Source organism: Zalophus californianus, chromosome 12, assembly GCF_009762305.2.
Source record: "Zalophus californianus isolate mZalCal1 chromosome 12, mZalCal1.pri.v2, whole genome shotgun sequence".
In the NCBI taxonomy this organism is placed as follows: Eukaryota; Metazoa; Chordata; class Mammalia; order Carnivora; family Otariidae; genus Zalophus; species Zalophus californianus.
This window is the reverse complement of record NC_045606.1, coordinates 93,704,093-93,719,689: the sequence shown is the minus strand read 5'-3', so window position 1 is coordinate 93,719,689 and position 15,597 is coordinate 93,704,093. Positions and strand designations below refer to the sequence as shown.

At 38.6% G+C, this 15,597-nt stretch overlaps 1 protein-coding gene across 3 annotated transcripts in view; it reads right to left on the bottom strand.

The window, feature by feature from the left end:
- The window catches only part of LOC113912003 (probable inactive serine protease 58), a 46,746-nt gene extending 33,025 nt beyond the window's left edge, over positions 1 to 13,721 (bottom strand). For 2 of the 3 annotated variants that reach the window (XM_027575004.2, XM_027575005.2), the window contains exons 1-2: positions 13,238 to 13,721; positions 1,465 to 1,606 (exon numbers count right to left, since the gene is read on the bottom strand). In XM_027575004.2, the coding sequence (XP_027430805.1) occupies positions 1,465 to 1,606; positions 13,238 to 13,274 (179 nt within the window). In that variant the 5' untranslated portion in view covers positions 13,275 to 13,721. Of the gene's footprint in view, positions 1 to 1,464; positions 1,607 to 13,223 lie in introns of all 3 variants that reach the window. The other variant, XM_027575006.2, reaches the window with a different exon arrangement.
- Between the last annotated feature and the right edge of the window lie 1,876 nt (positions 13,722 to 15,597).

The following is a 15,597-nucleotide window of genomic DNA, read 5'->3' as shown; positions in this document are numbered from 1 at the left end:
GTGTGTGTGTGTGTGTGTGTGTGTGTGTGTGTGTGTGTGTGTGTGTGTGTGTGTGTGTGTGTATACACATACCACATCTTCTTTATCCATTCATCTGTTGATGGACATCTTGGCTCTCTCCATAGTTTGGCTATTGTGGACATTGCTGCCATAAACATTGGGGTGCACGTACCACTTTGGATCACTACATTTGTATATTTGGGGTAAATACCCAGTAGTACAATTTTGGGCCATATGGTAGCTCTATTTTCAACTTTTTGAGGAGCCTCCATACTGTTTTCCAGAGTGGCTGCACCAGCTTGCATTCCCACCAACAGTGTAGGAGGGTTCCCCTTTCTCTGCATCCTCACCAACATCTGTCGTTTCCTGACTTGTTAATTTTAGCCATTCTGACTGGTCTGAGGTGGTATCTCACTGAGGTTTTGATTTGGATTTCCCTGATGCCGAGGGATGTTGAGCACTTTTTCATGTGTCCATTGGCCATTTGGATGTCTTCTTTACAGAAATGTCTGTTCATGTCTTCTGCCCATTTCTTGACTGGATCATTTGTTCTTTGGGTGTTGAGTTTCATAAGTTCTTTATAGATTTTGGGTACTGGCCCTTTATCTGATATGTCATTTGCAAATATCTTCTCCCATTCTGTCAGTTGTCTTTTGGTTTTGTTGACTGTTTCCTTTGCTGTGCAAAAGCTTTTTATCTTGATGAAATCCCAATAGTTCATTTTTGCCCTTGCCTCCCTTGCCTTTGGCGATGTTTCTAGGAAGAAGTTGCTGTGGCTGAGGTCGAAGAGGTTGCTGCCTGTGTTCACCTTTAGGAGTCTGATGGACTCCTGTCTCACATTGAGGTCTTTCAACCATTTTGAGTCTATTTACCAGAAATAAAGATTGATAATTTAAGTGTTAAGTTGAATTATACTCAAGTTAAGAGCTTTTATCAAAATACACTGTAAAGAGAAAATCAAGCCACAAACCGGAAAAAGATATTTTCAACATATGTAATTGACAAAAGAGTAATAACTACAACATTTATAGAAGTCCTACAAAGCAATTTTTTAAAAATTCACAAAATGTTCAAAAAACATGAAAGAGAATTTCCCAGAAGAAACACTATTAGCAGAAGGAGGAGGGTGGAGAAGGAAAAGAAGGAGAAAAAATTATGCCAATCATCACTACTAATAAAGATAAAAAAATTAAGAGCATAACAAGATATTTGACACAATCAGCAAAATAGTAAAAATGTTTGACAATACCCAATGTGGGAAAATGCTTATAAATTGCTGGAAGATGTGCAGAAGTGAACATTTGCATCCTCTATTATCCAGCAATTCCACTCCTAATTATATACTCTAGAGTTATACACCAAGAGGTATAGTTGCAGGTACACACCAATAGGTATATAAACCAACACATGTATTTAGGGAGTCTTGGAGCCTTGGAACAGAGTGGACAGATCCCCATCACTTACGGTAAGAAGCAGTGTGCTGCTGTCAAGACCCACTGAGGGGCAATCAAAGTCCCCACACAGGACTGATAACTGGAATTCAGGTAAAATAAGTAGAGAAGATGATTAAACCCTTCCATGTCTTCACTAACGTATGAGACAACACCTGGAACAAAAAGAAAAGAGAATCAAGGGATATAACCTAGCTGACTAAAGAGAACTCAGGTTGCTTATGGAGATTTCAGGATGCCAATATCAGATAATATCAATATTTACGACTCATTAATCACTTAGCCCCTAACTCTATGGTACTAGAGAAACATACTGTACAAACACTGTACTAAACACTTGATGTACTTTTTAAAAATTTTTTTCCTTCATTTCTCTTTCTGCTGCTTCATTATCGCTGTATAGAAATGCAACAGATTTCTGTACGGTGATTTTATAGCCTGTGACTTTGCTGAATTCGTGTATCAGTTCTAGTAATTTTCTGGTGGAGTCTTTCAGGTTTTCTATATAGAGCATCATGGCATCTGCAAATAGTGAAAGTTTGACTTCTTCCTTGCCAATGTGGATGCCTTTTATTTCTTTTTGTCATCAATTGCTGTGGTTGGGACTTCCAGTACTGTTAAATAACTGATGAGAGTGGACATTCCTGTCTTGCTCCTGATTATAGAGGAAAAGCTCTCAGTTTTCCTCATTGAGGATATTAGCTGTGGGTTTTTCATATATGACCTTTATGATGTTGAGGAATGTTCCCTCCAACCGTACTTTGTTGAGAGTTTTTATCATGAATGGATGTTGTACTTTGTCAAATGCTTTTTCTGCATCTACTGAAAGTATCCTATGATTTGCAGATATTGAACCACCCTTGCAGCTCAGAAATAAATCTCACTTGATTGTTGTGAATGATTCTTTTAATAGATTCAATTTGCAAGTATTTTATTGAGAATTTTTGCACCCATCTTCATCAGGGATATTGGCCTGTAGTTCTCTTTTTTAGTGGTGTCTTCATCTAGTTTTGATATCAGGGTAATGCTGGCCTCATATAATGAGTTTGGAAGTTTTCCTTCTCTTTTTCATTTTTGGAGTAGTTTGAGAAGAATAGGTATTAACTCTTCTTTAAGTGTTTGGTAGACTTGTCCCTGGACTTCTGTTCGTTGGGAGTTTTTTGATTACTGACTCAATTTCTTTGGTGGTTATCAGTATGTTCAAGTTTTCTATCTTTTTCTGTTTCACTTTTGATAGTTTATATGTTTCTAGGAATTTATCCATTTCTTCTAGGTTATTCAATTTGTTCACATATAGTTTTTCATAATCTCATAATTATTTGTATATCTGTGGTATTAGCTGTTATTTCTCCTCTCTCATTAGTGGTTTTATTAATTTGGGTCCTTTCTCTTTTCTTTTTGATAAGTCTGGCTAGAGGTTAATCAATTTTACTAATTTTTTCAAAGAACCAGCTCCTGGTTTCATTGATCTGTTCTACCGTATTTTTTTTAGTTTCTATATAATTTATTTCTGCTCTAATCTTTATTATTTTCTTCCTTCTGTTGGCTTTAGGCTTCATTTGTTGTTCTTCTGTAGTTCCTTTAGGTGTAAGGTTAGAGTGTTTGAGAGTTTTTCTTACTGCTTGAGGTAGGCCTGTATTGCTATATACTTCCCTCTTTGGACTGCTTTTGCTGCATCCCATAGGTTTTGGACTGTTGTGTTTTCATTTTCATTTGTTTCCATGTATTTTTTTTATTTCTTCTTTGATTTCCTGGTTGACCCATTTATTTTGAGTAGCATGTTGTTTAACCTCTATGTATGTGTGGTCTTTCTAAATTTTTTCTTGTGGATAACTTCTAGTTTCATAGCATTGTGATCAGAAAAGGTGCATGGTATGATTTCAATCTTTCTGTATTCGTTGAGGCCTGTTTTGTGACCTAAAATGCAACCTATTCTGGAGAATGTTCCATGTGCACTTGAAAAGAATATGTATTCTGCTGTTTTAGGATGGAATGTTCTGCATTTATCTGTTAAGTCCATCTGGTCCAGTGTGTCATTCAAAGCCATTCTTTCCATGTTTATTTTCTGTTTAGATGATCTGTTCATTAATGTAAGTGGAATATTAAAGTCCCCTACTATTATTGTGTTATTATCAATTAGTTCCTTTATGTTTAATAATTGTTTGTTTATCTGGGTGCTCCCAGGTTGGGTGTATAAATATTTACAATTGTTGAATCTTCTTGTTGGAGTGTCCCCTTTATTATTATATAATGCCCTTCTTCATCTCTTGCTATAATCTGGGATAAAATCTAGTTTGTCTGATATAAGTATTGCTACTCTGGCTTTCCTTTGACATCCATCTGTGTGATAAAGGTTTCTCCACCTCCTCACTTTCAATCTGTAGGTGTCTTTAGATCTAAAACGAGTCTCTTGTAGGCAGCATATAGATGTGTCTTGTTTTTTTAACCCATTCTGCCACCCTGTGTCTCTTGACTGGAGCATTTAGTCCATTCACTTTCAAAGTAGTTATCGATATGTATTTATTGCCATTCTATTACTTGTTTTGTTGTTGTTTCTGGAGATTTTTTTCTTATCCTTTCTTGTCTTTGTCACTTTTTTTCCAATTTGGGCTTCTCTTGCTTTGTCAATTTATGTTTCGGGGTCCATGCTGTTTTACCTGTAGACGATAAGTAGTGAAGGAACAATAACTTACACAATATCCCCCACTAACTAGGACAGTGTCTGGCAGGAACTCAGTATGCATGTATTATACAAATAAATTAATGGGTTGGAATAAAATTTCCTTTGTGTGCAGGGGTCCACTGGGAGGCTCTGAAATTAATAAAATGGTTTTCTGAATCCCTTTGTGAAGCAAGCATCAACAGAAGACTAAGAGTTAATGTTATGTATATGAGTGTGTACTTTTTTCCAAATTCATATATGCATACATTTATCTTAAAAAGTATTTCCTGAATACTTGCTATATGCCAGGCAATATATTGGATGTTAAATATAAAAAGGTATCCAAGATAGAAGTAGATTTTGCCTCCATGAAATGAGGGAGATAGACAACAAGCAAATAAGTACATAAATGGATAGTTATAAATTGTGATGAGAAAGTAACAGTGTTCCATGAGAAAGCATAATAAGAAAGAGTAAATGAAGAATCTAATTTAGTTTGGGTGTGCAAAGAAGTACTTGCTAGGTAAATGACAGGTAATCTGAGACAGAAAGATGAGAAAAACCAGCCATGGGAAGAGCAGAAGAAAGAGATTTTCAGGAGAGGAACTGCATGTATACAAAGACTCAAAGAGGAGTTAGGACTAGGAGTGTTCAGGAATCTGAAGAAAGCCAAGGAGACTGAAGCATAGAGGCTGAGTAAAAGACTGGCCCACAATGAGCCTTGGCAGGAGGCAGGGAGCTCATCAAGCAGGGCTTGAAAGCCATGCTCAGGAGTTTGGATTGTATTCTGAGCATAATAAAAATCTATTAAAAGAATTTGAATATATAAAAGTTATGTGATCCAATTATTTTTTTAAAAACATCACTGGATTTTGATTAGAAATGGATTCGAGGGGTGCCTGGGTGGCTCAGTCTGCCTTCAGTTCAGGTCATGGTCTCAGGGTCCTTGGATCCAGCCCTGCATTGGGCTCTCTGCTCGGCAGGTAGTCTGCTTCTCCCTTTCCCTCTGCCCCTCCCCTTGCTCATGCTTGCTCTCACATGCGCTCTCTCTCTCATAAATAAATAATCCTAAGAAAAAAAAGAAATGGATTGGAAAAGGGCAAGAGAAGAAACAGTTAGGCTTACTGTAGTGATGTGACTTGCACTAGAGTGGCAGCAGTGGAGATGAAGAGCACGTAAGTGGGTGGATGGACACAAGATCTACTTCAAAGGTAAAGCTGACCGGGGAAATCCAGGTAAACAGTATTTTAATAAGATACACATTGCTTTAACAAAGGTAGTTAATTCATCTTTTTGTCATTACATAAGTATTCTATCAATAAATATCATTCAAAGAGTCAAAATATTTTAAGACTAAAAGAGGTTCTCATGCCCAAAAAGTTGAGAACACAGATAATCTTCACATTCCTTCTTATTCTAAAATAATCCAGTGCATAAATTAAGTCTTATTTAATCCCATGATCTATTCCTGACTCCAGACCATCTCTCGTTAGCTTTAAGAAGTCTGCACTACTCCTAGCTCCATCTTACCTGCAGCAACAAGACAGAGTTCCTTCAAGCCACTGGGACTTCCAAGGAAAGCTGAGGAACAGGTTTCTCCTAATCAAAACTGAGTTATATGTCAGGCTGAGGCCCCAACTGAATATTGGTCATTTACTCTAAAAATGCTCAGATTGCTTTCCACCAAAGCCCTGATGCCCTAACTCACTTTTGACCAAGCTTTACAGTCACTGATTCTAAGAACTCGTTAGAAACTGACACACTGCGTCCTTACCCCTGGGTTCCAGTCAGTCCCTGCCTGTTTTACCTTCTCTCTCTACCTGAGTTAGATCCGTTTATTCATCATTTTAATTATGTTCTTATTACTCCTTAGAGATCCCTTGTCCTAATGTCCTTGAGTTATACTTTAACCGGGCAAATTTTAACTCCATATTAATGCAACTACCTGCCTTCACTGTGTCTGCAGTTTTAACTTCCTTAATCTGTCACAGGCATAGAACACATTAACAACTTCCTCCTCCTAGAAACAGACTCCTCTGACTGGTATAAATTACATTTTTAATTTCTCCTGCCTCATAAGGTACATTACCAGGCTCTCATCTTGTAGCAGTCCCTAAAACATTAGAGCTCAATTTTACATTTGATCCAAGAAGGAGTAGCCACATTCCCCCCTCCCAGCTCTTCACTTTTATAACTAAAAACCCCACACAACAAACACAACAAGCATAGGAAGACTCTGAATAATGGAAAGAAGAAAGTGGACTGCCTAAGGAACCTGGGGACTTAAGGAACAACATAATACTAAGTTCCCTGGGTATTCTCCTTACATCTCATAGATCCAGGATAGGGCACTGGAGCAGAGTAGCCTATAATCCAGAACCACCAAAAAGCAAAGACAACAAACAAAAACAAAACAAATTTTAAAACTCCAAGAAAAACCTGCTCCCTCTAGCCAAAGGAAAGGGGAATGAGTGGTCTAACACAAAGGAACTCTTTTTGACAACACCCACCCTACTCTAACCAAACAACAGTGGAAAACTGCCCACCTGCCATGGTTTCACCAAGGCTGAGTAGGGGACTAATATTCCACCCTCACTCCCAGTGGAAGCAGGCAATACTCCAATTCCTCAACCAGAGTAGTATGAATGGGGCCCTGGGGAAAGCTGAGCCTCTGCACAGTGGCCAGGAGGCTAATGGAGGCAGTCTGAGGCAAAGCTAAGAGTACTCTGCTTCCTTCCCTCCACCACACATGGCCCTATGTCCCCAGGACTCAGCAGGTTGCCAAGCTTTCAGCATCATTTGACAACTAAATTGAACAAGACTATGTAAGGCAGAGCTACTCAGAACATTGTTTCCTCCATCCCCTGGTAAATGGAGCACAGTAGGGAGGTGAATTTCAATACCCACCCTTCAACATGGAAATGTTCTGGTAAATGCAAAACTTCAATTCACTTCACCCCTTCTTGGTGTGAGCACAGCCCAACAGGGAGCTAAGCTTCCACCCCTATTTAGTGGCAATAAGTGATATGTGACAGAGCTCCACTTCCACCCAAAAGATGTCAAGTACCTGAGGGGGAAGGCTAATTTCCATCCCACCCATATTCAATGAGGTAATGAGGCAGCACTCCACTTCTGCTGGCAATGGTATAAGTAGGTTCAGAAAGAGGCTAAACACTGACTTTCACCAAGACCTGCAACACTACACCTGAATGGAGGTAACTGCCTGCTAAAAAAGAAGATTAAATAGGACCTGGAGTTTCAGAGTGTAATATCCAAACTAGGAAAATCGAGGATCATCCATCATACCAAGAACCAAGAAAATCACAACTTGAATGAGAAAAAACTTATGACTAAGTTATATGACTTATATGACTAAGATGACAGAATTGCTGACAATGATTTCAAAGCACCAATCATAAGTATAGTTCAAAAACAAAACAAAACAAAAAAACCTAATGCATCTGTTAGCCATTTATATGTGTTCTTTGGAGAAATGTCTGTTCATGTCTTCTGCCCATTTCTTGACTGGATTTTTTGGTTTTTTGGGGTGTTGAGTTTGATAAGTTCTTTATAGATTTTGGATACTAACCCTTTATCAGACAAGTCATTTACAAATATCTTCTTCCATTCCATAGATTGCTTTTAGTATTGTTGACTATTTCCTTTGCTGTGCAAAAGCTTTTTATCCTGATGAAGTCCCAATAGTTCATTTTTGCTTTTGTTTCCCTTGCCTCGGGAGATGTGTCTAGCAAGAAGTTGCTGCAGCCAAGGTCAAAGAGGTTGCTGCCTGTGTTCTCCTCTAGGATTTCGATGGATTCCTGTCTCACATTTAGGTTTTTCATCCATTTTGAGTTTATTTTTGTGTATGGTGTAAGAAAGTAGTCCACTTTTATTCTTTTGCATATGGCTGTCCATAGAATGAAGAATGCCTTTGATGGGCTTACTAGTAGATTGGACATCACTGAGAAAAGAATCTTTGAGCTTACAAATATATCAATAGAAACGTCCAAAACTAAAATGAAAGGAAAGACAGAAAGAGAGAGGGAGCGAGAACAAAGACTTAAAAAGACAAAATAGGATATCCAAGGGCTGTGAACAACTTAAAAAAAAAAGTGTAACATATGCATAAAGGAAATGTCAGAAGAAAGAGAGAAAGAAATGGAAAAATATTTGAAACAGTAAGACTGAAAATTTCCTCAAAATAAATGACATATTTCAAAACACAGATCCAGGAAGCTCAGAGAGCACTAAGTAGGATAAATGCAAAAAACAAAACAAAACAAAACAAACAAACAACAAAAAAAAACCCCACCAACAACAACCAAAAAATTGCACCAAGGCATATCACTTAAGATAGAAAATCAAAGATAAAGAAAACAGTCCTGAAAGAAACCCAAGAAAAAAGCACCTTACCTGTGGAGGAACAAAGATAAGAATTACATCCAACTTCTCCTCAGAAACCATGCAAACAAGAAGAAAGTGCAGAAAAATATTTGAAGTATTGAGAGACAAAAAAAACCAACCTAGAATTCTGTACCCTGTGAAATTATCCTTCAAAAGTGAAGGAAAAATAAAAACTTTCTCAGATAAGCAAAAATTGAGGGAATCTGTTGCCAGCAGACCTGCTTTGTAAGAAATATTAAATAAGATCTTTAAGAGAAGGAAAATAATATAAGTCACAAATTCGGTTTTTCATAAGGAAGGGAACAGCTTCAAAGAGAATAAGTGAAAGTAAAAAACTTATTTTTTATTCTTAATTGATATAATAAACAACAGTTTGCTCAAAATAGTAATAGCAGCAATGTATTCAATGATGTATGCCTATATGTGTATATGCTCATATACAAGTGAAATGAATGACAGCAATGATGTAAGGGAAAGGATTTATTTTGTTATCATAAGGTACTCATACTATCCATGCACTGACATAGTGTTTTTGAAAGTGGATGAGTATTAATTGTAAATTTATATTGCAAACTCTAGGGCAATCATATAAAAAACATTTTTTTCTGTTTTTTCTTTTTTTTTATTATCTTATGTTAATCACCATACATTACATCATTAGTTTTTGATGTAGTGTTCCATGATTCATTGTTTGCGTATAACACCCAGTGCTCCATGCAGAAGTGCCCTCTTTAATACCCATAAAAAAGAAGTATAATGGATATGCCAAGAAAGGAGAGAGAATAAAATAATATAAAATACTCCATTAAAATCACAAGTGGCAGACCAAAAAAAAAGTGAAAGACAAAAATAGGAACATAAGACAACAAATAGAAAACAATAGCAAATACGGTGGATATTAATCCAACCATATCAATAATCACTATGACTGTCAGTAGTTTAAATGCATCAATTGAAACACAGAGATTGTTAGAATGAATCAAAATATAAGATCCAACTGTACGTTGTCTACAATAAATCCACTTTAAATTTTTTTAAAGTTTTATTTATTTAAGTAATCTCTACACCCAACATGGGGCTTCCCTAAGATCAAGTCACATGCTCCTCTGACTGAGCCAGCCAGGCACCCCTAAACCCACTTTAAATATAAAGACATATAGACCAAAAGTAAATGGATGGAGAAAGATATACCCCACTAACACTAATCAAAAGAAAGCAGGAGTAGCTATATTTAATTTCAAACAGAACAGACTTCAAGGAAAGTTATCAGAGATAGACAGGCATTATTACATTATAATAAAGGGATCAATGATCCAAGAAGACATAACAATCCTTAGTATGCAGGTGCATAATCACAGAGCATCAAATTATGTGAGGTAAAAGCTGATAGAACTACAAAGAACAGATAAATCCATCCTCCTACTTGGAAACTTCAATACCCCTCTATCAGGAATGGACAGTTCCAGAAGGCAGAAAACTAGTCAGGATATCATTTAAGTCCACAGCACCTTCAACCAATTGGATGTAATTGACAGTTATCGACTGCTTTTGTAAAAACAACAGAATACACATTCCTCTCAGGCTCACATGGAACATTCACCAAGATAGACCACATTCTGGACCACACACCACACCTTAACATACTTAAAAGAATAGGGAATCACACAATTTCTGATCTTAAGCCACAATGGAATTAAACTAGAAATGAATAACAGAAAGATAACTGGAAAATTCCAAAATACATGGAGATTAAACAGACTTCTGAATAACCTATGGCTCAAATGATAAATTGGACCTCATCAAAATTAAAAACAATTGCTTTATAAAAGACTCTCTGAATAGAGTTTATTTTTTTTAAAGATTTTACTTATTTATTTATTTGAGAGAGAGAGAGCATGAGAGGGGGGAGGGTCAGAGGGAGAAGCAGACTCCCTGCTCAGCAGGGAGCCCGATGTGGGACTCGATCCCGAGACTCCAGGATCATGACCTGAGCCGAAGGCAGTCGCTTAGCCAACTGAGCCACCCAGGCGCCCTCTCTGAATAGAGTTTAAAGACAAGTTATAGTCTGGGAAAAATATGTGCAGACCTCCTAGCTGACAAAGGACTTATATCTAGCCTGGATACATACTCTCAGACTCAACAGTTAATAAAACAAACAATCTAATTAGAAAATAGGCAAAAGACAAGAACAAACACTTCACTAAAAAGAATATCCATATGGTAAATAGGCACATGAAAAGATATTTGACATCATTAGTCACTAGGAAAATGAACATTAAAATTTAAATAAGGTATTACTACATACCTAACAGAATGACTAATGTGAAAAATAATGAACTTTGGTGACAACACTAAAGGCTGACAGAGAAATAGAGAAAATAGTTCACTCACATATTGTTGGTGGGAATCTAAAATGGTACAGCCAATCTGGAAAACAATTTGGCAGTATGGTATAAAACTAAACATACAATTACCATTCCACCAGAAATTGCATTCTTGGACATGTATCCCAGACAAACAAAAACTTACTATCACACAAAAACGTAGCAGCTTTATTTGTAAAAGCCAAAACCTGAAAACTACCCAAATGTGCTTTGGTAGGTGAATGGTTAAACAAACCAGTGTGCATCCATATTCCAGAATAACAGTATAAAAAGAATAAACTATTGATATACACACAACTTGACAAATCCCAAGGGAATTATGCTGAGTGAAAAGAGCCAATCCTAAAATATAACATACTGTATATTCCATTTCTGTAACATTCTTGCAACAACAACACTACAGGAATGGAGAACACATTAGTAGTTGCCATGGCTTAGGGAAGGGGGGAGGTGTGGAGGAGGGAGAATGTAATGGTGTGTCCATAGAAGGGCAACAGGAGGGACTTTGCGGTGATGGACTGTTGTGTGTCTTCAAAGTAGTGATGGATGCATAGACCTACACGTGTGAAGTTGCATAGATTTAAATACACACACATGTAAAAATGAGGAAAGCCGAATAAACCGGATCGTATCGATGTCAGTTTCATGGTTTGCTATCTTTTCGTGCCATAGTTATGCAAGATGTTACCACGGTGGAAACCAGATGAAGATACGTGGTACTCTACACATTTCTTGCAACTTCCTATAAATGTATAATTATTTCAAAATAAGAATTTTAAACAAAAAAAGGCAGTTAGAATTCTTCATAGTTCTGTCTTTTACACATTTCCATAACTCTTCTCAAGTAATCTTTTCTACTCATTCCCATGAATTCAAATCCTGTCAAGATTCCCAAATTCCAAAATCTGCATCCCAGCTCAGACTCGGGTCATGAGTTCCTGACCTTTATATTCAGGTGGACATCGCCATTTGATGTCTCAAAAGTACTTCCAACTCAGGAAGTCAAAAAAGTAACCTGTCTCCTTCCCCAAATACCTCCTTGTCCAGTGTTCCTGATTTCCGTAAATTGTACTACCATTCACCCAGCCAGAAATCTGGGTAACAGCCTTCACTTTTTCCTGCCCCTCATTCCTCACATTCCACTGACCTCACTATTACCTCTGGTAACCTTTTCCTTTATCTCAGACTCACTGCCACCACCCCAGTCCACTCTGTTGCCCGGAGAGTTGCAACAGTCTCTTAAATTTCTCTCCAGATCTTTCCCACCCATAACCCACGTCTCTACCCAAAACCAGTCTCCCTACTAAAGTCATGTGAAGGTTTCTAAATCCTAAGTGTGGTAATATAACTCGGATATTTAAAACTCTTTAAAGGATTCCTATTACATCCAGGATCATTTCTAAAATTAAGGCTAGAAGACCCTCTACTATATGACTCTTAATCTACTTCCTTCCTCTGTGCTCCAGCCACACAGATGGTCTTTTAGTTAACATGTCACACCTCATGACCTTCACACTTAGTGAAACGACCTGCACCTCTGTCTGAAACGACCTACCAACCCCCTACCCCACTTAACTTGGTTAACTCCACTCAGTCTCATATAGGTTTAGGAAGCATTGATGTCCTTAAAAGACAGACATTTTTCTCATGTTGCACATATGGAAACTGAGGCTCAGAGAGGTTAGGGTATTTGTCCCAGGCCATATAACTGGGTAGAAGAGCATAATTGCCTAATTACAGAACCATACCAACCTCATTATGGGCGAGTTACTTAATTACTCTGTGCCTTAGTTTCCTCATCAGAAAAAATGAGGACAATAATAATACTTATCTCACAAAGTTGTTATAAGAATCAAATGAGATAATATGAAGAAAGCAGTATCTGTTATAAAAGCACTATATAGTTATGTGCTTTTATGGTGGCAGTGCTGATGGTGATTATTCTTACGATTGCACATTACATTTTAAAGCCCAAGAGCAAAATAAACCCTTTCCTTTTGACCCTTACAGCAGAACACCTGCTTTTTTGTTTTCTATGTCTTCAGTACATTCCTATGCCCCCTTCCAGGCTCCTACCTCCATCCTCCTTTCTGGCACACCTCCATGTTTGAGCCCGAGAACTTTGTAAGACATTGGGAGGTTTGAGCCCACAACAGAAAGTTTTAGTTAGGTCCTACCAATGACTGAGCCTGTACAGAAAATGAGTAATGTATCACCCATTTCCGAAACTTTGACATCCCTCATCCACCAGCTCTCCCTCCCCAACACAGCGCCACAGCCTCACCCCCCAACAGAGTCCTAATAAATTTGACAAAGAGTTACCTTCAGTCACTCACCAGTCACCATCAGCAAGGCTAATAGAATACAATTCATGTTGATGCCTGAATCCTGTGCGGAGGATAAGGATGCAGTGGATATTAACAGGCACAAAGAAAGCACAGAATTTATATCTTGCTTGGAGATTCTGGACAGCAGAAGGTACAGGTGGAAGAACTGAGGATAAGGATTCTACAGACGTCTGTCATCTAGAGGTGTCTCCTTCCACTCCTGATCCTCGGTGTGAAAGCGGTTCACCAGTCACAGCTGCCCACCTGTCAGCTGGCACAGAGATCTTCTCAGTCTAACTGAAGCCTGCCCTATGGGAAGATGAGGTCCACAGGTCTGAGCTTTATCTGCCTCCTCTAGGGAAAAGAATTCCAAAGCAGGAGTCAAGTAAACCTTCTGTGGAGTTAAAAGTCATCCCAAGTTCCTCGTCTAGCCTCTCAGTTCTTTTCACCAGTTCCTTCCCCACAACGTGTGACTAGCACCCCTCCCTCTCCATGTCCCATTGACCCCTTTCCTTTCTGGGCTAGTCTGATGAAGCAGAGCTGTGTCCCACCCTCCTGTGTGACACTGCCCCCCTCCCTTTTATGCAGGTAGTGCCTAGCCCACCCATCCTCAGAACTGCCTCACTCGCACAGGTTACGTCTTATAACTACAGATACCATTTCAACAAAAGTTCCCAACCAACACCAACATGAGTGGCTCTTGTCAGAGCTCCAAATCTGCTCTTACTACACTGTCCTCCCATGTGCAGTTCTCTCTCTCTCTCTCTCATTCTGTCCTTTCTCTGTAGCTGCTTTTTTCAAATTGATTTTTGGTGGCGAAATATAACAAGAATATTACCTAAATAGAAAATCAGGTAGATGACAGAATGAAACAATAATAGAATTAGAGTCTCTATAAACCTGGTTTGTGGAATGAGGCTAGAAGCAGATGTGTTTCCATGTGTACAAGTAATCTGTAATAATACTAATAAAGAACTTAATAACGAAAAAATTACAAACATGAGGAAATGTTGAGTATCATACACACACACACAAACACACACACACACACACACACACACATCCATCCAACCATAGAATTCTAAAGCTATTTTTTCAAACAGAAAAGAACAACTTTAAGAATGATGTCCATATCAGATATCAGTATCCTAAAAGAAAACAATTGGAGCACCTGGATGGCTCAGTTGTTGAGTGGCCAACTCTTGATTTTGGCTCAGGTCATGATCTCAGGGTCGTGGGATCGAGTCCTGAGATGGGCTCCGTGCTCAGCAGGGGAGTGTGCTTAAGGATTCTCTCTCTCCCTCTGCCCCACCCCCCGCTCTCTCTCTCTTTCTCTCAAATAAATCTATTTTTTTAAAAGATTTTATTTATTTATTTGAAAGAGAGAGAGCACAGAGGGAGAGGGAGAGAGAGCACAGAGAGGAAGAAGCAGACTCCCTGCTGAGCAGGGAGCCCAAAATGGGGCTCGGTCCCAGGAGCCTGAGATCATGACCCGAGCTGAAGGCAGCTGCTTAACCAACTGAGCCACCCAGGCACCCCTCAAATATATAAATCTTTAAGAAAAAAAGGAAAAAATAAGTTGGATTGGCAAACTACAGGAAGCACTCAAAAGCTAAAGTAATATAAAAAGGTATTAGTATTTAAACAAGAAACCCCACACTTGAAAGTAGTTTGCTAGGCCTGAAGAAAAGTGTGTAGGGCAGGGGGGGTGGGAGGGAGCGAAGCTGAGGAGAGAGGGTTATGAGGACATGATGGGATGAAGATCAACGGAGGCCCCTAAAGCACACTAGGGCTTACTCTACAGAAGATAGGGAACTACTGAAGTTTTTAAAAGGACACTGACATGATTTCATAAGCATTTTAGAAGGAAAAATAACAATTCTAAATAAAAAGGAGAATGTCAAGTTGAGCAACACCAGACAGGCACATACATTAGTTCAAGCATGACAAGATTATGGCCTGAATTAGGATGACAGCAGTGAGAACGGACAGATAAGGATGGACTTAAGACAGTTCTGGAAGTAGGATGGTTTGAGGTTGAGTGGTGAGAAACAGAGAGAAATCAAACAAGTGGTAGGTAGAATTATCTCCTAAAAATAAGAAAAACAGGCAAAAGAATGCATTTGAAAAGCTGGAGGAAGAAAGAGTAAAATTCTGACATGCTAAATTTCAGGAACCCTAAAGCAGATGCAAAAAAATGGTTTCTAGGAGGGGGCGCCTGGGTGGCTCAGTCATTAAGCCTCTGCCTTCCACTCAGGTCATGGTCCCAGGGTCCTAGAATCAAACCCCGCATCGGGTTCCCTTCTCAGTGGGAAGTCTGCTTCTCCCTCTCCCACTTCCCCTGCTTGTGTTCTCTCTCTGTCAAATAA